The 27,977-nt window shown below is 33.2% G+C and overlaps 1 protein-coding gene across 6 annotated transcripts in view; it reads left to right on the forward strand.

Annotated features, from left to right (window-relative positions):
* The first annotated feature begins 3,217 nt into the window (after positions 1-3,217).
* LOC128991542 (blood vessel epicardial substance-like) overlaps positions 3,218-27,977 on the forward strand; it is a 90,097-nt gene continuing 65,337 nt past the window's right edge. For 2 of the 6 annotated variants that reach the window (XM_054414518.1, XM_054414523.1), the window contains exons 1-2: positions 3,218-3,588; positions 4,008-4,598. In XM_054414518.1, the coding sequence (XP_054270493.1) occupies positions 4,158-4,598 (441 nt within the window). In that variant the 5' untranslated portion in view covers positions 3,218-3,588; positions 4,008-4,157. The remainder of the gene's footprint in view (positions 3,589-4,007; positions 4,599-27,977) is intronic. The other 4 variants (XM_054414520.1, XM_054414519.1, XM_054414521.1 and 1 more) reach the window with 4 other exon arrangements.

Genomic DNA, 27,977 nt, shown 5'->3' on the forward strand with positions numbered 1-27,977 from the left:
TAATTTTACTCTACTTTTAATGAACCAGCTGTTAATATTAAAATTGTATTCAAAGGTCTACTGAAACTGTCAAAAATAAATGTTTACATTATCTATATATTAATTTGAAACTGTTTTTCTTTGTGACAGCTATTTTGAGAGAACGGCTGGGCGTAGAAACTCGGTAGAGGTGTCTAAAGAAAGGTCCTGGTCTGTAGATGAGCCATCAAAAGAGAAACATGGAGAATTCCCTCGGGGCTCTGCCGCAGTGGCCTTTAAATTCCCATCCCATGTTATTCTTATGGAGGAAAACGAGGTTTTTGTCACAGCTAATTTGAGAGAACGGCTGGGCGTAGAAACTTGGTAGGGGTGCCGGGTATTGGTCTGTAGGAGAGCCCTCAAAAGAGAAACGATGTAAATTTCCTTGGGGCTCTGCCCCAGAGGCCTTTAAAGTTCACTCTGCAATTTTGTTTACATTTCGACCATATGGATAATTTTACATTACTTTTAATGAACCAGCTGTTAATATTAAAATTGTATTCAAAGTTCTACTGAAACTGTCAAAATTAAATGTTTACATTATTATTTATGATTTTAAATGGATTCTCCACTGCATGGCAAGTTTTTTATAGTTTCAACAAAATGATGAATTTATGATACATTTGAAATGTTTTGTTCAAAAATCTATGCTTTATTGCTCTTAGAAAATTTTAAATTATGAAATAAGTGTGACTTATCAATTTCAAAGGAACATATAACTATTCCTTATCGGGTTAGCTTATACATATTGTAAGGTTGGCACTTGCCTTTTTTTCCTACTTTCAATCACCATTTATTTTTAAATTCAAGAAAGAACACCTGAGATTCATTTATTGGTATAACAGTTTTTGATAATCGGGTTGAAAATTGTGTCATAGATGAGTACGTTGAGGATGAGAGCTGTGTTCAAGTTTTGGAATAGACTAACTACGGAGTCTATGGTTTTGGTAAAGTAGGTGAACTAATGTAAATTCAGGTATTTAAAAAAAATGTGTACAGGGTTTTTATTTTGATGTACACATGTAGCTAGGTCACATCTCATCGCATTTGCATAATTTGTTACCAATGCTGGACTAGGTTATGGATTTGGTTCCGCAAATGTTCAAGATTTGTGATAAAATTTCCTACAATTTTGGTTCATTCCAATCCACGAAATACATGCACAGCTTTGTGTGATCTATATAACCAAGGCAAAACTACCCCATAAGTTAATGAATTATCAAGTAAGAACAGGATGATTAAATACATGGGTCGATGTGGCAAGAGAAGGATTTAAAATTGCTGAGATCGAAGTAAGAATGTTACTGCTTTCTGGAGAATCAGATATTTTTATAAAAAAAGATGAAGATTTACTTATAAATCCGGATACAATCTGAATGATTTTCCTAAAGCAGATGGAATTAGTGGTTAGTAATAAATATTGACTCTTTCCGTAACATGATAGACTAATTATATGAACTCATTCTCCCATATAGTGAAAGTGGATTTGGTATGAAACAAACTCATGAACAAACAATTATAAGACTCCTAAAAAAACTTTTTGGGCAACCTAAAGCCGATAGAAAGAAAGGTAGGAAATATTGTGTTAAACGAATTCATCAATCACGTTTTTTAGGGAACACAATCGTCATACTTATTATTGCTTATCCTCCCTTCATATAACTAAGATTTTAATGACTTCACTCTATCCAACGCAGTTAGCTGAATTTACATAAAACCTCAAGATTAACCGTCGATTTCGACGGGGTTCCACTAGTTATTTATGATTTTAAATTGATTCTCCACTGCATGGCAAGTTTTTTTATAGTTTCAACAAAATGATGAATTTAGTATACGTCACTTTACAGTTAAAGTTCACTAACTTTGACAAGTCGTTGCCCTTGATTGCGTAAGCATAGACATTTTTTAAAAAGCAAACTTAGTAGAACCACTCTTTATGTACAAAATGGTGTTTGGTTCACAATTTAAATGTCAAAACTAGAATCGCTATATGATACCGCGCGAAGCGGTTTTCTGACGTTTTTCAATGGGGGTAGGGAACCCTCTTAATATTTAAATTGTGATTTATTGAATTTGTCAAAATAAAGTACAGTATCATTATCAAAATTTTTTGTGAACTTTTGGAAACAATATGATTTGGACAGATCCTTTTTGAAAATTATTATTCATGAAACATTAAGAGGTTCATTGACCATAATGAGAAATCATCTATATGGCAAACATCAAAATTAATCAGTCTTATAGCTGTATAAACCTTTGATATTTTATGTGTACTATTTTTCTGTGTCATTGGCAACCTTATTTTTTTTAAGGCAGAGGTATTTATTTTTGTAAATAAATTCTTTTCTCTCAATGGGTTTTTCTGATTTTAAAATGGATTTTCTTCTGCATCGTGTCATGTTTTGCAATATAATGTTCTATTACCAAATCAGTGGAAAATCCTATTATCACAGTAAACTCTTTTCTTTTGGAGTTATTAAATCTATTGTATGGGTTGGTTTCTGCCTTTTTTACCACTTCTTGGAGATTATACGTAGGTGATATTCGTTGGCAAATTGCATCTGTAGACGAAACTTGGGTTGGTGTATAGAATGGAAAAGAGTGAGAAATCCTGGACAATTTGATATAGGCTAAAAATAAAACTGAATTAACACTGTTCAATTGAAATAACCGATTTGCAAACAATGGAAACATAGAAAAAGTCATAGAACACAACCAAGTAGAAGAAATAGAAATAATGTTTTTTTTCATTTATAATCGTTATCATAGACAACCTAATGCGACTATGAGAGGGAAAAATTTGTAGAAAACACTAAAAAAACAAGATCAGCTTTTTGAAAAAAGATAAGATATTTACAAAATATTTTGATTATATCTAACTGTTGTGTAGATTGTGAGTATTTCCATAATCTTTGAGTCGCCTGTAATGCAATTGCTCGAATTCGAGCAACAGGTACACTAGTAATTGATAATTTTGATAATTGAATTGACTCAGTTTACAGGAATAGATCCTTGAAAATCAGCTGTTCGCGAAACAGTTCGCCGATTCTCTTCTAGGTAGCGTTAGTCTTCAGCCATGCACGTGATCTTTTTCGTCTGAACAAATTAGTTCTCTATTTAGCCGCTTGGTGTGCACACAGCTGTGGCGTTCAATAATACCATAGTTCTTGCATGTTCATTGGTTAGCTCAAAACATTCCCACAAATGATTGGTCTATTCACCGGCTGTCAAAAGCTGTTTCTGTACTGTTTGTGTATCATTGTACCTGTGTTGCCTTCATGTCGTGCTGTGGTGCCCTTCTTTAGTGATTTTAGTGTGTTAATTTTGTCGTCGTATTCGTATGCTGTACTGCAAAGGTGTTTCAGCTAGTTTTATTCCCTAGGGTGAAGAGATCTTCCAAATTATAGACCTTTCATTATGTTTTTATCGACGACATTGCAAGTCCTAAAATAGTGGATTTTTAGGTTAACTTATTATTGATTTAGACATCCCATATTTCAAGTTTTAACATTATTCCTTGACCTTATAAGTTAACTTAGCATATGAACATCGTTTGAAGAATTATTAACAGTACGTAACTTACTATTATTAGCGACCTACTTTAAGAAGTTTATCGTTCTTGATATCAAATTGAGATTTCTGTTTGAAAGTAAGGGCTCTAAATTTTGTTTTGTTTTGTCTAATCATTTTCCTAAACTTTTAATCTATCTTTGGCTTGATTTTTTATATAGGTACCGGCATTTGAAACCGATCATTTCAAACTCAAACGATTAGTTAGAAACAAACAAGTTAGTTAGAAACAAGACTAGCTACTATTTGTCTATTGATACAACTTATCCTACAAAAATCAAGCTTATTCCCACCTTTTTAAGTTTTGATGCAAAACAGCTGCACAGATGGAACCTACTTCCCCAACTTATTCTAGGGTAATAGATAAGTTCTGGTAATCATTTTGCTAAACAATCCTAATCTTGAATTTATTATTTCAGAGTCAGACATTTCTTTGAAAATTATAAACCAGCACATTCATAAAGCACAATAAGAAAAACATGATAACTTGCCATGTCTCCTGTAAATAGGAACAACAATTATTTTAAAGCATCTTCTGTGATACTGTTAGAAGGTAATGTTCGACAGTGATGTCTATAAGCACTAGTAGCTCTAACTACACGGGAGCAACGTCTGCCATGGGAGTGCCATATCAGCCTAGGCTCCCTTCTCCGGGAAACGGAGACATTGTAGATGATTGGCCCAATAGTACATTCAATGTATCACTGATATCGTCTGTGTTCGGTGTTACGTATTGCACACACTGGGGGCCAGTGAACCATGGATATTTTCAACTTGCCAATACGTTTTTCTTTCTCTCGTATCTTGCCCCGAATGGACTATATGGAATTCTATATCTGAGATGTACTTTGTTGGTCGGCTGTGCTTTTTTCGCGCTGTGGGGTTGGGCAGTGTTGTGTTCATTTGACGCTTTCCTGTGGAACGCTAACTTTGTGGCGATAAACTTCATCCACGTTTGCATCCTCCTGTACCATTTACGACCCATCAAATTCACAAAGGAAGTTGAAGAGGTAAGTTTAGTTGCTTGATGTTGAAGAGGTTTGTTGCTTTGATGTTGATTGTTAAAATGTAAATTTTAGGGTTCTTTATGCCTTCAAATCTAAAGGTTGCTGGTGGTTTGATCTCACTCAGGTTCAATTCTAGAGCCAGATGTCATGTCACTCATAGAGCTGTCAATTATTCAAGATGCTTAAGATGGGAGACGTTAGTATCAATACCACAGACTGATCCGTCACTGAAACGATCCGTAATACGTCAAATAAAATAATATAGGCTAAAGTAACTTAAACAGTTAAATAAAAAGCAAAAAAAAACCATTTAAACTAGGCTACCGTATAATATCTAGAACGCACACTTGTACACAATTGTATCTATTAAGGTAGTATTTTAGTACCACAAGTAATTTATCCTCAAAATAATTGCAAACTTTCAGGGCCGCTTTAGGCAGAGGCCTAATCAATAAAATCGTCCTGTGCCCAGGGCTCATGATTTAGGTTTGTTGGGGTCGCGAGGAGAACAATTTCCTCTCTAGGCACATGGCCCATAGTGAATCGAACATGCAAAACGCAGGCCTGCAAACTTTTATCAATTATTTAAGATGGGGACACAGGACACCCCTAGGTGTGTTTTAATCCAAAAATATGAGTGTAGGATGAGTGGCATGATCTTGTAGTCTTGTTACTGACTAGTCCTAAGGCCGACATGTTCCTTAGGCACAGCTGTTAATTAATAGCCCACGCAGCCAATGGCAACTAAGACCCTTCAGTTGATAGTGGAATCCGAACCACATTTTGCCTTGTAATTAGGTAGTAGGTAGTACTCACTAGTGCGGATGTTAATCCACACCAGGGAGTATCGCATCCACAGTGCATGCCTATAAATATCCCCAATTCGTGACCTCCTAGTAGCTGGATTACAGGACGACGCCACTGTCCAAGTCAAAACATAAAACATAAATAGGCCTATTCTTGACTAGGCACCGAAGAAGGTGACATAGTAGCCGAAACGATTGTCATCCGCCCTTCGAGGGGGTAAGAGTCACAAGACAATACTGAGGTAAATTAGCCTCTTATTTATATGTTGAGAATGAGAATGATTTATTTCCTGAAAGCATAATATGTACAAGGAAACGTCAATAGCCTACATCAATCTAAGCCTGCAACACACCATGCAGAGAATTGAAAAACAAAAACAAAACTTATTTAATCATCACACATTGGCACTCATTGGCTAAAAAAACTTACTTACTTGGCCAGGTGAAATTTCAAAATACTCTTTGAATGAGTAAATTGGATTTGCCAACAGAAGAGATTCCATCCCCTTTTTGAATTTTGCTTCCGGCAGGTTCCGAGCTGTACAAGGGAGTTTGTTAAAAAACTTATATCTCTGTGTACAATGTTAAGTGACTCTAAATAATAACTTTAAATTCATAGAAAACCATTCGAATAGACCCTATTCTTTAAAAAGATAAACTTTTTAGTTAGTTTTATTTAATAGTTTTTTAGCTCTGAAATACAGTTTTGAAAGAAATTTTGAAATCTGTTATTGTGGATAAAAATGAGAAAATTAATGTTAACCCTAATAACGCCCTGATTATGGTGGTTAGTGAACTCGTTCAAATTTAGGTTATCCAAATTCAACAGATTAATTACATTTTATTAAATCTGTTTTATTGTGTCTCTGACAAATAGGCAAGATCATCTTCAAGTGTTATTTAGACATATTTTTTTATTAACTTTCCGAAGTAGGTATTCTTGACAAAAATATTTTGGCTATGTTAAAATTTTTATGTAGGGACTATGACTAGGCCTATAGACATTCTAACCTCTCAATAGTAAGTTATAGGTTTTAATTTAATTCTAGACGTTGTTTTAAGTTCATGTCTCCAGGCTACTTGTAAGTTTTTGGCATTTAAAGGAGATCCCCACTGTCTACTTACTTTTGCCAGAAGGTGTCAAGTGTAGATATTGTTCATGCTGTACATGTTTCAAGCTTCTTACAGCTCATCTTCAGCAGCGTTCAAGTATCTAATAGCCTATATCACGAGCGATGTTTGTAGAATATTTTACAGATAACTTAGCCTACTTAAATGTGATAGCCTATAATATAATAAATACATGAATGCTGCTGAAGATGAGCTGTAAGAATCTCGAAACATGTACTGAATGAACAATAACTATATTTGAAACTTTCTGGAACTACAAGTACCCATGGTGGAAGGAAAATACATAGGTGTGCTATTCCCTTCATATTCAGACGTCACTCGGATTGCAAACAAAAGATCACCTGATTGTAACTGTCAAATTAGTATGTATTTGTTTTGATTTGATTATTGTTATTGTGTTTATAATGTTTTCAAAATAGTTGAATGTTTTCATTATAAAAACAATAGTAGAGTGAAAATTTAAAAACGTACGTTTTCATGTCCCTGGCCTTTTACTTCGTAGATACTGGATTTGTAGTTTATTATTATGTGTTTTAATATTTTTTGGGACGGGGGCGACATGTTACACACATTTATTTGGTTTTAAATAGGTTCTAGGTATTTTTTTCGTATTTTTAAAGTCTCTAAATTCACGACCATGACGTGTCCCTAGGGTACATTTTCCAACTTTCACGCTGTTTTTAGACTAATTATTCATGCTGAAATATATAAAGCCATATTTTTATGTCATCAATGGTTATTAAACTTACAAAAAAGAAGCATATTATAATTTTATTGACATTGCAAACTGACTACCATGACAAAATAAGTCTGTCCCTCGATTTGGCATCACGACCATTTGGGAAAAATTTTCAACTTTGGAGCACGACAGTGGCAAGCCTGGCGTCGATGGAGTCAGTTGGTTTTAGAGACTAGTTCGGGGTGTACGTCAGGATTGTAGTGCCAGTCGTTTCGAGTTGAAAGGAGGATTTACAAGATTAATAAAGGAAAGATTGTGTTTTTTGTAATTTTGGTGTGTCCATGACCGTACGTAGTCATTCGATGAAGTAGACATGGTGTTAATTTTTGTTGATAAGATATTTCAATTGCTAGATTAACCTAGAAGTCCACTTTGTATCCTCGAACATGAGGTGCAGGGCTACTGCCAGAACAAAGCCAAATAACACGTAATTTCACGACCAAAGTTTCACGACCATCGCGGGTTTTTTCACAACCAATCCAGCCTTATGGATTATAGTGTGTTTGGTCGTGACAATAACTTGAATATAATTGTAAATTGAACAGTTTAGTTCAGTTGAAACACATATTTTTATTATAACTAACAGTATAATTGAAGGATTGTTTAGAAATATTTAGATTATTTCAGAAAATTCACGACCGTACCGCTTGTCCCTGACCATCACGTTTACTATTTCTATCATACAAATTTCAAAAATTAAAATATCGTCATATTTCAATGTTTTATACACAAAAGAAGCTTACCTCTATACAAACATAACGATTTTTCGGGTCTCAGGTAGGTTTTTTCGGAGTTATACAAACTTAAAAAGATTTTATTAGCTTTTTTTCAATTTTTTGAGTTTTTTTATTTTTTTCTAGAAAGACCAAATATACCAAAAGTTCAGTGACCTTTTTATTGTATAATGGTCATAAAAGTAAATTAGTTTATAGCAAAACATAGTTATAAAAATAATATTAACTATTTTTAATATTCATTTAAACGTCTGTTATGGTCTTGACAGGATTTTGTGTTTTTCCACTAAAGATGCTATTAAAAAAAAAAAAAACAACCAAATATATTGCGTTACCATGGACATTTTATGAAACTTCAAATGTTAATGAAATAAAAAAAATAATAAAGGATTTGAAAAATACCCCCGCCGCAGCAAACCTGCAGACTAAGCGAATTTCAACTTGTCTGATTACATATTTACTAAAATACTTCCATAAATAAGACATATTTATTCCCAATTTAAATAACATTAGATATAACGAGTGCTTAGGTTTGCTGCTACGGGGAAGGTAAACAGTGTTTTTTGACCAAACAACAATAGTATAGGATGAAATAAATAAGTTTGCCAAACTTGATCAACATATATCCATAAACAAGTAAACTACAACAGTTTTCATTTTCTCCATAAGAATAACATGGGAATTTTAAATTTGAATTTTTTTGAATTCTCTCGGTGATCGTTAGGCTTACAACAATGCTTCAATATACTAAATTATTACTTTTTTTAAGCTCTACAAAATGGTTGGGAAAGAAATTCTAAAATTTTTTGTTTTTAGGGTCAAAAATGGGAAAAACCCATTTTTACTCCATAAAACCCCCCATAAACCCCTGTTCCCATGGTCCAATTATGCTGGATCGCGAACTCGTTCGAATAAATGTAGGTTTACATGTTTGTACCAAATTTCATCAAAATCGGATCATTTTTGCTCGAGTTATCGCGCTAACGGACACATATATATATATTATATGTGATATATATAAATATATATTTATATATATATATTTATTAATATATATTTATTTATTTATTTATTTATTTTATTTATTTATTTATTTATATATTTATTTAATATATATTTATTATAAATATATATATAAATATATATATATCTATATGAATTTGAACGGATGGTGTTTTTGGCCTCTAGGGACATCAAAACGAGAAAAAAAATCGGTCCCGTGTCCAGGTCTTACCATGAGTACTACGGTAATAGCTTATTCCCTATATGGGAAATTCGCTAAAAGGGGAAAAAAATTGCAAAGTGCATTTTCTGAAAACGTACGTTTTTAAATTTTTACTCAGTAACCAAATCAAAACAAATACATATACCAATTTGACAGTTACAATCAGGTGATCTTTTGTTTGCAATCCGAGTGACGTCAGAATATGAAGGGAATAGCACACCTATGTATTTTCCTTCCACCATGACAAGTACCGGTAATTAGTATGATTGAATATGAGGTGTAAACAATAAGAATCATATGATTCTTATGTGCATCAAAATCACCTTACCTGGAAGGATGTTTCTTTAACCGTTTATAAATTTGCTATTGATGTGGTCAGGGAATCAAAACATTTACATCAAAACTCCCCACAATGGTTTGTTGTCCATTCCTGTAGTAAAATCTAAATAAGTACCAGTACCTAATGATTAGTTTCATATTTAATCTACCAGTATTTTTTCTGTAAACAAATGTTTTTAATACAAATATGAGGAGTAGAAAGGAGTTTAAAGATATACAACTTTATCAGATAGCTTTTAAAATGATTTAGGCCTATAGGAGTTTTTAATTCCAGACCTTTAATAAATCACAAAACAAACACAACACCAATTACTTTTATTTTTTATTTTTTGTTGTTGTTTTTTTTTGTTTGTTTTGTATTGTATTGTACAAAGTTATGTTATCAAAACTCCTTTTTGCTTTGTGAGAAACTAATTCATGTCAATATGATGTATATTTGTTTTCCCAACATAATTCAATCAATTTTAGAGATACCTGTAACAAAAACTCAGGTTTGCAACATAACAACATATTCTTCATGAAAATTGCAATAAATTGCTACAATAAAGATCCGTACAGGGTGAATGTGTTTAAAAACAGCGCTGGTAGATAGATTGATTGAAAAGTGTGTTTAGTTAGCTGTGAAATTACGAAGGGTAAATTACTTAGTGATTGAAATCTCTCACATGTGTTTATTGCTTCGGAAGAATGTGGAGTAATTGTCCAATTAAAGTTCTGTGTGAATTTGCATTGTTGAAGAATGTTCACAGACCAATTAATTTCATATTTGATACGCTCCATAAATTTAGCACTATTCCTTTTAGTTTTGGTTCTCATTGCATACTAGACAATGAAGAATGATGCATATTGTAGTAACTTCCAATAACAATGGTATATAAGGTAGAATCAGAATCATTTGCATACCTTATTCATCTGATGATGGTAAAATAATTTGGATGAAGAACAGTTTAGAAGGTAGAATGGATAATGGTATAGTTTTATAGTTGTAGCTAGTGTTTGTTGATCAAGTTTAAAATAGGAAATTGAATCTAGCTGATTTGTTTTCAAGTAAGCTGCAAAGTCACAATCTGACCCGAGTTTTTCTGCAAAGAATGTTTAGGAAAATAACGTTTAATAGAAATGTAGATGGTTTTATATTTCTATGAAAACATTTACAGTAGGCTACTTCCTCATTGAATTGAGTATTTTTTGCCTTTCAATCATTTGTTGATAATTTAATAGCTTTTAGTTTTTATTGTTTAGCATTTTTTTACATTTTGTTCAAACCCTGTCTACTATCTATTATGACCAAGTAGTAGAATATTTTAGCCAATTTCCATATTGGGAATGAGCTATTACTGTAAGTCTCATGGAACTGATTTACTTTTTAATTTTGAGGTCCCCAGAGACCAAAAACACCTTCCGTTCAAATTCATATATATATATATATAAATGACTTATTGACTTATATGTGTGTGTGACCATTAGCGCAATAACTCAAGCAAAAATGATCCGATTTTGATGAAATTTGGTACTAAAGGGGAAAAACCCTATATTTATTTGAACGAGTTCGCAAATCAGCTTAATCGTACTATGGGGACGGGGGTTTATGGGGTAAAGATTGGTTTTTCCCATTTTTTACTCTAAAATCATACTGTTTTACAATTTCTTTCCAGACCATTTTGTAGAGCTTAAAAAAAGAAATAATTTTGTATATTGAAGCGTTGTCGTATGCCTAATGGTTACGGACGTAATAAAAAAATTTAAATTTAAAATTCCGATGTTATTCTTAAGTAGAATTAATAAATGGTTGTAGTTTGCTTGTATCTGGACATATTTGAATCAAATTTGGCAATTAGCGAATTTTCCATATAGGGAATAAGCTATTACCGTAGTAATCATGGTAAGACCTGGACCCGGGACCGATTTACTTTTTCGTTTTGAGGTCCCTAGAGTCCAAAAACACCATCCGTTCAAATTTATATACATAAATATATATATATATAATATATGTGTCCGTTAGCACGATAACTTGAGGAAAAATGATCCGATTTTGATGAAATCTGTTACAAACGTGTAAACCTACATTTATTGGAACGAGTTCACGAACCAGCATGATCGGACTATGGGAACGGGGGTTTATGGGGGGTAAAAATGGGGTTTTCCCATTTTTGACCCTAAAAACACAAAATCTCACAATTTCTCACCAAACCATTTTGTAGAGCTTAAAAAATAAATAATTTTGTATATTGAAGCGTTATTATGCGCCTAATGGTTGTGGAGAAAATTCCACAAAACTGTAAATTTAAAATTCCCATGTTATTCTTATGGAGAATAAGTCAACTGTCGTAGTTTGCTTGTTAATGAATATATACCATGAGTAAAGTGCTCACTGTAAAACTTAGTGTTACCGGTAGTGTAAATATAAAGGTAGTGAGAAACGCTTTGTTAGCATAAATTCTCTCAGCTTAAAGACTACTGGACAGGAAATGTATACCAAAACAATGTTTCAGATTTACACAAAAGGATGGAAAGTATCCAAAATTTTTGTTCTGAACTAGGCCTAATAAGGGAGCAGGGTTCCATTCTCGAGACGATTATTACAGTACAGGTAGCCTACTGTATATTTTATACTACTCATTTTTGTGAACAAACTCTAGGATCAGTTCTTATTTAGTCCAATATAGTAATATTTATTCCAATTTCAAAATTTCACACACTATGTCACAAGTAAAATGTACAATAATTCTAATTAAGTAAATATTTAGTCAATACAGTAGTCGCATGTAATTTCAGAGTCCAGGGCACAAGTGAGAATCTTTCTCCAACCTAAAGCTTGGCTGTGGATGAAATTCTTTAACCAGTCCTGTGTGGGTAGCCAGTGGCGTTGCTTGGTTAAATTCCAGGGGGGGGGAGAAGCCTCAAATTTCCCAACTGCCTAACATAGATTTCCCAACTATTTTTTTTTAGAAATCAATTTCTGTACCGGTACTATTTTTAAGAATCTACAAATTATTATACTACACTGCAGTAACACTCAATTCAGTAGTTATAAACTCGCATTAACAAAACATAGCTAGTTTTACATCCTATACAAAATTACTCAATTTCTAAAACTTCTACCAATTCATAATGAAATTTTAAAAAGCTTGAACAAGTAATGTTTCGAATCCAAAAAACTTTAAAAACCATTGTGGTAGCAGACGTAGCAGTGTAAAATTTTAGTGATATAAAATAAGCCTCAGAGTACAAATTAGTGGGTATAGAAAATATATTTTATTACAAAATAATGAAATTAAAATACTTTTAGAAGTTAAGATCAACATTTTAACTTTCATAAAACTTACAGCTAGGGTAGGCCTAAACAAGTTTGTAATGATGAAATATTAATATCAGTGTTGTGAATAATATTACTCTAGCCTAGAAAGGAATAAACCTAAAGTAAGACTCGTATAAAATAAAAACGTTCAACTTGGTTGATAATAAACTTATACATACAATAAAAATGTTAACCTTCATCTTCATCAAACTAGAACTTAGACAAAAATCAAACTTAGAGTGAAAGTCAAACATCAAATTTTAGGTTATGTTTTGTCCACGTAGATCTGTTTCAGAGTGATTAGTTGATTCATTTTTGTAAATCCTTAATTAGGAGTGATAAATAACTTGTGTAGATTTTTAAAATATATTCAGAGAATAAATATTCCATTTAGTTTATTAAAAAATAAGAGTTTTAAAGGTAATACCGATACACAAAACCTATGTTTAATGTTATTTTAATCTGCTTATTAGCAAGTACTCCGGTCAGTTAGCCTGCTCCAAATACCACAAAAAAGGTATAAAATATATTTCATGTGACTGACGTGAAAAATATTTTTGAATTTCTTGTAAACACTAACAAACAACATAATTGAACAGAAGAGCTACATTGCTTGCACTTTCAAAATTCAAACTTGCAGACGAATCATTCAGAATAATCAACACAGGACAGGATCAAGGTACCCAACATGCGTCCAATAAGGAACAAAATTTCTCGTAAACGAAATTCCAACAAGCTTTACCGCTAATTGATTATTGATTTCTTAAAATAAGGCGTGTTTAGCCATGGTTTAGCCTTGTTTAATCAAAGTTAAATTAAATCAAAGAAGCGTCAAGTTTATTTGTCCAAGTCAAAGAAATTTTTCCCTTTGATGGATTTTTGCAAATATTTAAATTTTGTTTAGTTTAAAAATATATTTTTCTTGTATCCGACTTACCAACTGTCCCAACTCATGGCAAGGAAATTCCCAACTTTTCTCTTTCCCAGATTCTAGGGGGGGGAGGCTCCCCCCCCTACCCCCCCCAAGGCGACGCCCCTGTGGGTAGCCAGTGATTATCAGGTGTGGGTCGTGTGGGGACTAGAGTTGAACAAATTGTCTGTCACGCAGGCTCTGGCTCAGGGCTCCTACAGTCATTACAATCATTTACGTTTCTACAGGAAACACGCAAACACTAATAACAGTTCTGTTAATGACATCAGGCTACTTTCTAGAAAACTAAATAAAAAATCGTATGTACACTATTGAATATTGTGGCCTTTATAAGTGTATCTACAGTAAATATTTTGTTCTTGTTTATTTTTTAATAATCAACCAACTGTACAATCCAGTTGTAAGGCATATTCAAAAACTTTATGTTCTGGCGATTTGGATGTTTAGGGCAATAAACAAACCTCTTGAAAGATCAGATATTAATCCGTATTAACTCTGGAGTTTACAACACTTGTTTCTAAAAAGTTTACAACAATCTAGAAACTGGTTTGTCTAAATGTTTGAGTAATTTAACAGTTTTTCAGTGTTAACAGCACAGGACAGAAGATTTTGTTTTTCACATAACTTTATACTTAATAAAGTTTGACCAAAATATATCCATAAACAAGAAAACTACAACAGTTTACAATATTCTCCATAAGAATAACATGGTAAATTTAAATTTGATCTAAAGAGAAATTGGGATATTTTGTGTCTAAAAAAATGAGAAAACACAATTTTTACCCCATTAACCCCCTCCCCCTTACCCCGTTCCCATTGTCCGATCATGCTGGTTCGCGAATTCATTCAAGTGTATCCCGCTCCACACCTTCAAGCCAAATTTCATCAAAACGCAGGGAAATTCGCTATAAATGACTCAAAAAAGCTGCAGATTTTAAGGTTCGTCAACAACCATGCAACATAAAAAACACATTTTGAATTAAAAATTAGATTAGCCATTATTAGTTTAGGGAAACTGAGCTCTGCTAGTAGTGATATTCAATGTACACTTTCTGGCAGTTACTGTAACTGTAAAATCTTGGAATCTTTGAAAATTCAATAATGTACGAGTACGAAATTATAATTTGCATTTATTGTAGAAAGCGTTCATTTAATAACATTTAAAAATCTCAATTGTGACGGTGCTAGAAACTTATGTTGCAAATGCATTCTGACTTAATAACATCAACTGCTGATAATGAAGCTCCACGTAACGCTGAATATTTAACATGATTGACGTACACAAAGTTACCAACTCCTGCGTGTGTATCGGTTAACTGATGAAACTTGTATACAATTATAAGGTCAAACCGTTCTACGACTTTCAGTGTTACCTCTGGGGGAAATATTGTGTGTTTCATTTTTACATTTAAACTGTACATTCACACCCAAGTTTGATCTTCAAATTGTTGTTGCAAAAAAAGTTTACCAAGGATTTAATTTTATTTAACATGTTTTCAACCGTTTCAACTTGGTACAACTTATTTGCTTATGCGTTTTATAACCTTTTAATGATTTCTGGATGTATTGGAAACACGAGTTTTCAAAAGGCTTTGCAATACAGACAAATTTGGATTAAAATGTTAATTTCCTGGTGTATTGTTATTTTGAATCTGTTTGTCGTTAACCTAATAGTTGAAACAGGTTAGGCTACTGATTACTTCCTTGTCTAATTGTTGGTAAAAACATCTATTGAGTTACCCTATATAGGTATAATGTGCATTATTAACAACTAGTGAGACGTATAACCTACATAACATTTTAATTCCCCCGCCGCAGCAAACCTGCAGGCGTGATAGGAATTTTTAATAGCGAATTTCCATTTGCGTGATAGGATTTACACTAAATTGTCACATAAAAATATCACATTTATTCCCTATTTAAATAGAATTAGTTTAATGAGTTGCATAGGTTTGCTGCAACAGGGAGGGTAAAAAAGTGTTTTTTTTTTTGTAAATTGTTAGTACTGTAGTTTGGTAAGAAATGAATGTATTTTCCAAATTTGATCAAAATATGTTCATAAACAAGCAAACTACAACGGTTGACTTATTCTCCATAAGAATAACATGGGAATTTAAAATTTACAATTTTTTGTAATTTTCTCCGTAACCATTAGGCGCATAATAACGCTTTAATATACTAAATTATTTGTTTTTAAGCTCTACAAAATGGTTTGGAAATAAATTGTGAAATTTTGTGTTTCAGGGTCAAAAATGAGAAAACCTATTTCCCCCTTATAAAACCCACCATAAACACCCGTTCCTATAGTCCGATCATGCTGGTTCGCGAACTCGTTCGAATAAATGTAGGTTTACACGTTTGTACCAAATTTCATCAAAATCAGGTAATGTTTGCTAACGAACACACACATATATATATGTATTTGAATGGATGGTGTTTTTGGCCTCTAGGGACCTCAAAACGAAAAAGTTAATCTGTCCCGGGTCCAGGTATTACAATGAGTACTACGGTAATAGCTTATTCCCTATATGGGAAATTCGCTAAAATGAGATAACAACTTTTACTCTGATTTTTATCCATGAAGTACATATTCGACGAAATATTCTGCATTCATTTCAAATTTTCTAGAAAATATGCTTTGAAAAGGCATTGGTCGACTGAATCCAACCACCATCTTTCATAAACTTTACTTGCTCCGTCAACTTAGAGGAACTTGTTTTCCCAACACATCTTCCAACATCTGTTCTCGCTATTGTATATAAATTTTATCTCCGATGGATTTTGTATAAAGAGTTTTCGTATGTAACGGACATAGCCTACATAAATATCTACAATCAATAAAACACATGAATTTGGACGAATAAATAATGGTGTTTAAACTTTAGGACCTTAAAATAAAAGTTATAGGCTCTTAGTAACGCATCTATGACTTAACATGAAGACGTTGTCGATACCTGCTTGGCTGCAGGGAAATCATGAATCTACCAATAAAAGAACATTTCATAGTGTTTATTTTTGGTTTGTTCCAAGTTATTCTAGAGTTTCTTGCAAAGAAATTAGAAAGTAATAAAAAGAAACCTAGCATAGTAAGATTTTTTAGAATTTCTCTTAAAAAAGGCTAGTAACATGAGTTTTTATCACAAGCCTAAGACTGTGCTCGATAATTAAAGATTTTCCACTTGGAGGCCCTGTGTACAATGTAAGATTGATCGATAACTGAAGTATGCGAATGAGACTAGAGGGTGGAAGGTTGGGCAAAGGGAAGCTAATATCCTGGATCATGTCTCGGTGTATGAATTCCTTTCATCTGGGAGCTGCACTGATCCTTTAATTTACCTCTGCAAAGGTTCTTTGTTTAGCCACAATTATTATGAATTTTTGTCATCTAGCGGATCTTGAATTTTTATATTCCCTCAAGTTAATTTCTAATGGGTTAACATTTGCAGGTGTATATCTTTTTACAAACAAGCTAGTGTTTGCTGTTTTGGTTCATTATTCGTTATAAAACTTAATATTTGTTTAGTAATATTTTTTTATTTTTTCTATTTCAGGTGAGTTGAGTGGATGAAAAGTTAATCATTGCATACAGTTGATCAACAGTAGGAGTAAGTACACTCAAATCTTAGGTTTTAATCATTTATGCGTTCAATCTCAAAGTCTGTTGGGATCTTATAAGGGTGTGTACTGTGTATGGAATATATAGGCCTATTCAGAATTTCGTTATATGACTTATTTCAAGTGTTTAATACATTTGTCTCTAAATATTTAGAGCGTATAGGTTTGACAGATACTAGTGACATCACTGCTGTTCAGTATTTTTTTATTACTGACCATTTATTTGTGAGTAATATATTTTTACGTAAAAGGTTTTTAATCTTTTAAAATGAATATGTGGTTTAAATTGTGAAAGTTTTAATTGTTAATACAAACAATTATTTTTTATATCATCATCGAATTATCACTTTCCTACAGTTAGGTACCTGACAAAGTGGGCTTCCTTACACTGATTATTGCGCGCAAAGTAGCCAATTGCTGCATTTACTTGCTTTTGCCGCATTCCAGTATTCCAATCAAACAACACAAAACAGCGTGCTTTTGTTAGGCACGTAATACGTGTACGATTGAAAATAAGTTGGCAACACTAAAGATATTACGACTACGATCAGCGGGTCCATCGTTTCCCATTTCGTTCGACGCTTTGATTTAACCTAACCTAAAAACGTGTATAGTGTTTGAAAGACTAATTATTTATATGATTTATAGTAACTGTAGGAAAAATATAATGTGTAACACGAGTGCAAACTGCCTTTGCTGCAACCGAGAAACTTTCCACACTCGCGTACGGCTCGTGCGTGAACATTTCTCTAACGTGCAGAAAAGTGCCATTTCGCCCAATAGTTACACAAATAACTATTTCCATTCAATGTCTATATCTAAGCCTTCTTTCACACCAGCGCGGTGCGGGACCGTCCCGCACCGGACGAAGGTGTTTAGACTATTGAATCATATGGGAGCTTTCACACCAGTGCGGGTTGACCCGGACAGACCTAAACCTCTGTCCGGGTTGAAAAATCACCCGCACGAACCTAAACTTCCAATGCGGGACGAAACCGCACTGAATAGTTTTTAGATCATGGGCTCTTACTTACGCTTTCACACTTGCGCGGGACGGGCTGGTTTCGCCCGCACATAACAGTAGTTTTGACAGTCTATGCCTATCAGTGGTTGAGTGTGGTTGATTTTGTAGTTCTCTTGTTAACTAATAGGGAAGTTTGTTGTTTTTGGTATGGAGGTTGAAACTTATATAGAGCTGATTAGTTTGGTCAAGCTTTATATTTTGGTTTAGTTTGAAGGCCAGTGTGTAGGACAAGACCCCAACTGCAGCAAACCATCATACATTTGCATGTTAAAATTTTTACAAACGATTTGATAAAGTAATAACAACAGTAATAATAATAACACATACCTGATTTATTTAATATAAAAACATTTAGTTTAAGAAGCACTTACATTTTCTTCTATATGGAAGGAAATGAATTGGTTGTTTAAGCTAAAACCGCCTACAAATGTGTGCATAAAAATCCATATATCGAAATTGGAACTACAGAATTACTTTATCTCCTATAGTGCCATGAAATCAAAATATGGTCCCAGATGTTATAATATATTTCATAAAAAGAGTAGAAAGTGAGTCATTACATTATTTGTGACAATGCGAGATTCATCGAGCACTTTAAATGGTTGAGAATAATTATAGACCCACTTTCACTTGTGTTTTTAACGTTACTTTTCGCTGCACTACAAAGAATAATTATTTTATTCATTACAAAGCTCATACAGTAGAATGTTTTAGGTTATGCCTTCAATTTAAAGTTAGTGTTTACTTTAGTTGTTGACAGTTAAAACAGTCGATAAAAGAATAACAATTATTTGTTTGTTTACGTCGGTAAAATCCAAAACAGATAGTAAACATTACTTTCGCATAGTAAACATTCTTTTGCCGTAATAAAATAACAATTTAATGAAAGATTTTCGCGAGTTATTTGGCAAGGGGGCACTGTATTTTTATTTTCGGATACAAGTACCATAACCATCTTTCTTTTATTTATTTGAAAAAATGCATCCAAAAATCACAAAGTTTCAGGCTGGAAACGCCCGGATCCGGGCAGCTAGTGTGAAAGGGTCTTGCGGGTCACCCCGCATCGACGGTGCGGGACGGTGCCGCACCGCGCTGGTGTGAAAGAAGGCTAACTATTCCATAGACTGCCAGGCAGTGCTAATTCACCAGTCAATCTTTGTTTCACACTGCGCTAGGTGTAATTTATTCATTGCTACTAAATTAGCACTAACACTACAATACTGCTCTCTGATCAGAACTTGTAATAATAAGTGCTAAATACAGCACGTTGTATCCTCTGCTATCTTTAAGGAGAGATAATTTATTAAAAAAAAGCATTTTTATAGATACCGGTATAACCTTATTACAACAATTGCTTAAAAACAAAATTGAACCCAAACAGAACGAACATTTTTCAGGAAAAATATTTCATATTATTTTTTAACATTGTACAGTTTGTCTGCTATACAGACCTTTTTTGTTTCTTCAAACAAAACTACGACTTTGAGATTGTATAAATGTGGAGCAAGACACAGTGTTGGTAAACATAATGTTGTTTACTGCAGAGTCTGGGATGTCTTGCGGATATTGCCTCTTGTATTATACCCTTGTTTGGCATTCGACTGTTCAATTCATATGGAGTATTGCTTCGCATTGATTGGACCAAGCAGCTATTGATTGGAGTGCAATTTAGTAATATTGCATCAGACTGTTGGTGCTTGGGCACGTTTCGGTATTTTTCTGTTTGGGATCGTCCACTTATTGGGTAGTGTTTTTGTTTGTGGTGCACCTTTGTTATCCATGTGGCACTAGGTTAGAATTCTATGTATTAGTTTTGGTTTTGATTGGGAAACAAGATGTAGAAAATTGTAGAAATAAATAAAACATCTAATCGTTTGGTTGTAATTTGCTAGAAAATTTGAAAAGAAATATCGTGCACACATTAATTACAAAATAAGTATGATTTTATTTACAGAATACACATGCAAATGTACATGTTTATACTGTATATTATGTAAATAACTGCTGCACAGTAAAAACAAACCTAAGGTTAAAAGAGCGAAACAGAAATTTTGAGGCTACGGATATCAGAATTTGATGGTCAAAATAATAAACCATCAAACTGTAGTCCATTTGTTCCACTTTAGTCAGTGTCGTCGACTTAACATGTAACGAGTAAAACAAATTCGGAATGTGTCGTAACATTAAAAGTTGGTTGAAAACACAAAAAACCAAAACTGCTTAACACACAACGATCACATAAGACGAACAACATTGTAGTCATAATGACAATATAAGTCAAATTCACCATCAAAATCTATAAACCACAGAATCATAAATATTAAACTTTCGGTCTTTAAAATAAAAGTCATTACACCAGGGTCCCTTGTGAGAATATTCCTAGTTTTGCAACTGAGTTCAACCCATAGAAAAGTTATCCGTCACAAGTTTTAATTGGATATTGAAAAACTTTGTGGTTGGTTTTGGCTACTTTATGCAAATTCGATTGATGATTCAACAACTCAGATCGTTTATTCATATTAGTTAATTACAAAGTGATATCAGACCTTCTAAAATTAGTTTCATGTACCAAACCGTGGCTTGTGTTGTGTTCTATACCTTTGACAGTTTAATTTCTACCTCGTTTGATTTATGTTTTGCGAACAAAAAACTATTTTTCCAGTTGAAAATTATTCAACGTATCAAAATGTTGATATGTATAATTAATAAAATTTTTAATATTTGTTCAATTAATAAAAAAATTCTAAGCTGCAAAACATTTATATGAAAAAATCTATTGAGAACCCGTGTTTTTTACTCTACCTGAACCATGTCTCCCTGTCTGTAACACTTAGTAATGTTTATGTTAACCTTTAACTTAGGTATAATATTATTACTGTAGTCTAGCAATATAGTACATGTTAATCTCTAAACGACATTTTAAAGGAAACCTTGAATTTAATACAGTATTTTTTCAGATTTTATACTGCTTACTAAGAGCAAAATGCAATTTTCTCGTCATAACAAACAACAGAATCTTTGTTGTGTTTTATGTCGTTTGGCGTAAGGGAGAAGCCAGGCGTATCATTGTTGCTAGAAGGGCTGCTCTTCGACGTAAATTGTTTGAAAGTAGCGTTCCTTTTAAACGTCTTTGAGTGATTTTTATATAAGGGAAATGATTTAACTTTAGCAGGATTTCTGAAAATTAAAATAAAATACATTTTACATAAATCGCTATCACACTTAGGAAAAATATTTTTATCAAAATAGGTAATTAAAATTAATTTTATCAAAATAACAGAAACAATCAAACAATCACTAAAAAGTAGACTAATTCATGAGAAAACTAAACTAGGGTATACATTTGTTTTAATTTATATATTTTTTACATTTTAATATTTAGATATAAAAAGCCTACATTTTTGTTAATAGGAAATATGTTATTCAGGCAGAAAAGTATACATTTTAATCAATATTACAATCGAAAAACATATATCTAGGTTAGATCAAAATAATGTACATAATCCGAATTTCTTTTGCAGTGGAATGCAATTTTGAAATATTAATTCAGTTTAGTGGCAACCAAGTAATGTCCTACAGAAGTGTTCCAATTAGCTCACAACAAAGGTGGGACTGATTGCATTTCACCTGACAGCTTCAGAAATTGTCTTTTTCGTGAAGTTAATTTCTACGACTTTGCAATTAAATTACTTCTGACGACCTTTGTTGTTAATGTCCGTATCACTATAAGTCTGTAGACAAATTGCAACTCGCTACCCCAACCAATATGAAGCTAGCACCCATATTGCGTATAGGAGTATAGAATAAATTTGTGTTAAAAACCAAAGCATTCTTTTTTTCGTTTAGAAAATGCGTTTTGTGTGCTGGTTTGTGTTTGTATGTGCTTAAAATGTAAAATTAGGGTTCATTGCTCAATATAATTAATCGTCAATGTTTGATTCACAATTTTATACCATTTCAATTTTTGACAGGTTTAAAAAACAACGATATGATAAGGTGGTGGTGCAAAAAGAACATTACAATTATTTTGAAAACTATCGAGTATTCAAAGATCAAATAAATGGTTTAGTAAACATTTACAATGTGTAATAAATAATTATGATGACCCAACTCAAAATATAGCATTACTAAATTCAAAATTTACAAAGTTATAAGTTAAATCTACTTCATATTTCATTACTCTACATATTTAATTTGTCTATGTAATTTTACCTAAATAATGTACTTAATAGAATAGTTTTTCATATTCAACTACCCTTTTATGTAAGATTTTAAAATGTTTAATTGTAAACATAAACATAACCAACATAACCTTCATTTTTCTGATGTGTCTGATGATGCCAGCTTAGCTAGCGAAAGGCCTCATGAAATTAAAAATTCAATTAATGTAAATGATGTTTTTATTATAAAATGTATTCAACCCAATATTACCAGTTCTTCTTGAAGATTCAAAATATTGTCTGTAAAAGTTAAAAAATCGTGTTAGTAAACCATTGTCATCCGAATTAAAACATGAAAATATTAATAACGTAATTTCCACATAGGTTCAGTTAGTGTGTCAAACAATTTATGAAGCTGTTGTAACATGAACATTATCACAGTATCGTTGATACAGACATAACACACAATACACCCCTTGTCTGTACAACAAGGTCAACCTCCCCCAACACCCTCCCACAACGCTAAGGTATGAGAGATATAGGGCACAATCAAGTGATCAAGATAGCATACATAGGGTGAAATAAATAACCTTATTGGTTACATCAATTAAAATATCTATGAGTTACGCAATTGGACGTTGTTTAGGCACCGTCATAGGCCTATACATATAGCCTATACATATTGGTTTTGTTTTCCGAGTCGGTTTGGCTCTTCTACCCGACCGATTTTGATAATTTTGGTTTTAACACCCTTAAATTAAAGGTATACACGCAAAGATTTTCCATCAAGCATCGGAATTTGTTTATCTGACGTATATTTTAAGTACACTAGAGAACCCGTGCGGCTCAATGAGCCGCATAGTATGAAACATAATGCCGAGGAGAGCGTTATGCTTAAACTCGAGAAATTCTAGTTACATGTTAGAGTTGTTTAAAAACTTGTTAGAGACTAATTTTAAATATATTTATTTGCGTCGTCAAGGTTCCCCTACATTATTTCTGCTCTCAGTTATAACTGATAACTTCTAATGAATTCTAAACGATCTGCTTCAATTCGAGTTAACATGTTGCAACAAAGTTTGCCCAGCATTAAGAATTAGAGAAAACTGTTGCCTTACTGATAACCCGTGTTAAGTAATTTAAGTTGGGTTATTTCATTTATTTTATTTGAGACATCCCCCTAAACCAACGATTTTTTTCGTATAGAATCCCGAAAAGTGGAGTGATATCAATAATTTCATGTGCTCCATTTTTAACCCACAAACTCCGGGTTACCAACTGGACAGCCTATTCTGCTTTGAATAGGCTAAAGCAGCAACATCATTGAAAGTTGGTTAAGTTATTTTAGCGTGTTGTCTGACAGTCTCAGTAACTTGGTCTTAAACTACTCAATATAGCAAACATTAATATTTACTCCCAAAAAGCTAATGAGTTTCTTTTTTATAAACAGCTGTTTTTGTTTTTAAATTTGTCCTATGTACTTTTTATGGGGAAAACCCGCCCTTTTAAAGGGTCTTACGCCCATAAGAGGAGAAAATTTAAAATTCTAACCTAACTTAACCTAACCTAACCTAACCTAACCTAACCTTATTGCAAAACTACATATTGAGACGAATCTTTTGACACCTTAAACGTTGAAATTGGTCTACAAATAAGGGAGGAGTTGCGTTAACAAAATACTGCTTCACGTATTATATATATATATATATATATATATATATATTATATATATATATATTATATATATATATATTATATATATATATATTATATATATATAGATAGATTTTGAGTGCACAAAAGCAACTTCTGCCTTGTACATTTGTCATGGGATTTGAATTTGGGTTTTCTTTTCCGAGTTTGTTTGGCTATTCTACCCGACCGATTTTCATAATGTTGTTCATAATGTTTATCTACTGTTCCTCGACCAAAAACATAATTTTATCTCGAATTCTTACTTCAATTAAAGATGTATTCAACCAGTTATAATTACAGTATCGTATGCTGTGTTCTAAGAACCTTCAGTGACATACCAGTTTTCATTTGAGCTATTGTTTGTTAAGATCGGACGTACTTGATGCGTGCTACTAAATCCCGAATCAACAATAATTTGGCCTAAATACTTAAGGACTTATATTCTGCAATCAGTAATACGTAACTCCATTTTTATTTGGTCTTGGTCTTAAAATACTCATAGGAAAAATACTTTCATTTGATGTATTGATAGTTTGGATCAGTCTAGTTCAAGGTACTGTATTGCTCGATCAAAACACATAAATTTGATATGTTTTGATCTAAGAACCTTCAGTAAAATACCAGCTTTCATTTTAGTTATTAATTATTAAGATCGGACGTACGCTGTTGAATCACGAACCCAAATTGTTCCAAAATGTAGTTATTTATAATCGACTGATAGGTAAATTATATTGCCACCTAGTAGCAATTTAAATTTAATTAGTTAAGTAATGAATCATGTCGAACAAAAATATTTTATGCTGTAAAACTTTCATGAACCATAACAATTTAAGTAGAGTTTTGGGGTCGCCGGAATTTTATCCCCTTGGAATTTTACCCCCTGGGCAAAGCTGACGTAACTATGACGTAGTAACCTGAGCGGCCAAAAGTTTGTTCGTGGCCGGAATTTTACCCCCGCGGATTTGTAAGTCTAATGAAAATAGTCAGAGCGTGATTAATTAGATTAGCGATGAAAACCGGAATTTTACCCCCTGTCCATATAACTAGCGTTTAGACAACTGAAGATGTACGGGCCGGATTTTTACCCCCGGATTTTTACCCCCCGGAATTTTACCCCCTGGCCAATTTTAGAAATTGAATGATTGATTTTCTTATTTCTGTTTTTAATTAATTGTAAACATTTCATTATTAGTAGCCTATCTTTATTTATTTTTTAATCTCAACTAAGTAATCAGAATTAGCTGTTTTATTTTGATCATATTAACCGACAGTTGGCTTCAAAGGTCGAATCCTGATACTCGAATCTCAAAATTAAAATTAATAAGCTGTTCGATTAGTTAATGTTACAAATAAATTAATAATAAAATGTTTAATATTAAATTAAAACTGAATGAATATAATTAATCATTCTCACTAATTTATATATCTGGCCAGGGGGTAAAATTCCGGGGATAAAATTCCGGGGGTAAAAATCCGGGGGGTAAAATTCCGGGCCGTACATTCTAGGTTTTTTATAATTTGATGTGTTCTGATTAAATTCACAACCGTGAAAATATATGTTTAATTCCGCGTTTAATCCATCGAGCTGATGTCGCGAAACTCAAAAGTTCGCGGCCGGAATTTTACCCCATGGTTTGTGACGTCACGTTTGCCCAGGGGGTAAAATTCCAGGGGGATAAAAATCCGCTACCCCGGCCAGAACATGTTTTGAGCTCAACATAGTTTTATAGTAATATATTTTTTATTGTCTTGTGATGAGTTAGTCGGTTGTTGATAGTTCAGATTCATAATCAGAAACTTTATTGTGATGGATTAAATACAGAGTAACATACACTGTCACACTGCTTAGAATTTATTCAGCTAGGATTAACGGTCTACTAGGAAATAACAGTTAATAAATAAACATGCTCGAATTTCTACCACACAATATTGATCTCATGTTATGAATTTTGCAGCAAGCTATTGGTTGATTTTGAAAATTTCCAGAAACGTGTTGCACTTCTGTCTAAGGTTATAACAATAGCTACTCCCGAAAACTGGTAAATAACCAACGAAGATATTTACAGTGTCATAAACAACATCTGGGAGCGATCACCTATAAACTATGTAGACCCGGGGCCTTTACACCATTGCTGATATTGATTTACCCTGCTGTTGGCATGTTTACGAGCAAGAAAAATATGTGTAAAGTAAATCTTCCACAAGAATGGCTAAGACGTTTAACATATAGCTATTCAGTTTTTCATTTGTTTTTTTTTTGCGTACAGGTTTTTGAGAATGAAATAACTGAAGTACCTCTTAACAAGTTAAGATAAATAATCGGTAAAAACAAACGCTCAATGATATGGATTGAGGGTGGTGTTATTAGAATATATTTTAATCAAACTTATGTTGAGAAATAGAGGAATTCTTAATTGTTGGTTTTATTGTTGATGTTTATTGTTTATTGTTGTTTGTGTTGTCTTTATTGAAAAGTATAAAAGTATTAAAGTATTAAGTTATTGTTTCTTGTATTAGATACTAGCTGTACCCGAGCAAGGCCCCACTAGAAAAAGCAGGCCATGCTGCAGGATCCATGACGTCACACTAGTGGATAGATTTCATTGATAAATTCATTGCCATCACCATTCCCATATGTTTTAGGTAAATAAACAAGCTGGCTGTGTTGTAAGATTTTAATGGTAAGAGTTTAGTACAACTATCCACCACTGTGACGTAGTGTTGCGCTACCCGCGCTGCAGCATGGCCTGTTTTTTCTAGTGGGGCCTTGACCCGAGGGCTTTGCCCCGTTTAACTCATAAGTATTCGCATGGCTCAATCACGTCCTGGTTGAAGTTCGTTCGCTACGCTCACTCACCTTTAGGTTGGGGCTCGTTCGCTGCGCTCACTTGCCGTTAGGTTAGCTCTTTCGCTACGCTAACTCGCCTCCAGGTTGAAGTTCGTTTGCTACGCTCACTCACCTTTTAGTTGCAAATTAGCTGTAGCTGTTGCAAAAAAAAATAGTGCTGCACCCTGTTGGTAATCCTTGTAACTTTAATGCTATTGAACATCGTAGAACAGAACCAACTTGTTTAATTGAAACAGCTGTTAAGATTCATAAATTCCTTTTAATATGAAAAATCATGAGGTTAACATGGGAAACTCCAGAGCCACTGGGGCGGAGCCCGAAAGCCCGTCCAGGATAAAAACTACTTAGTTTTCGTATTTAATGCCCAAAGAATCGGTGTACCGAATTTCAGCCTCGTAGGTAAATGGGAAGTGGGAGAATTAGTGATGAGTGAGTGAGTCAGTGAGGGCTTTGCCTTTTATATATTTAGGATAAAGCAAACTCTTACAACTGTCTTTACCTCTAAAATATACAGCCCAAAAGTAATGGCTTTGGGTCACAATGAATTAATTTCTCCATTCTAAAATAAAACTAATTGAAACGTTCCAACAAAGGACATTGGAAAGAGGTACATATTTGTCCTAGTTTTTCACGTTTATTTGTACAAGGAAACAAAAGGACAATTTAAATGTTTCACGCTTACAGTACTTTCCAATAGAATGTCAACCGTTAACAGTTCTTGTGACGCAAAGAGGTCTAAAATTGCTGCTCATATCACAGCCAGAGGCTATGACTCGAACTATTCTCTTTAACCCACTATCAGAGGCAAGATACAAACAGCCTCCAGTGCAGACAAAC

The sequence above is a fragment of the Macrosteles quadrilineatus genome, unplaced genomic scaffold, assembly GCF_028750875.1.
Source record: "Macrosteles quadrilineatus isolate MER2022 unplaced genomic scaffold, UCM_ALF_1.0 Scaffold_4__1_contigs__length_99947679, whole genome shotgun sequence".
Taxonomy (NCBI): domain Eukaryota; kingdom Metazoa; phylum Arthropoda; class Insecta; order Hemiptera; family Cicadellidae; genus Macrosteles; species Macrosteles quadrilineatus.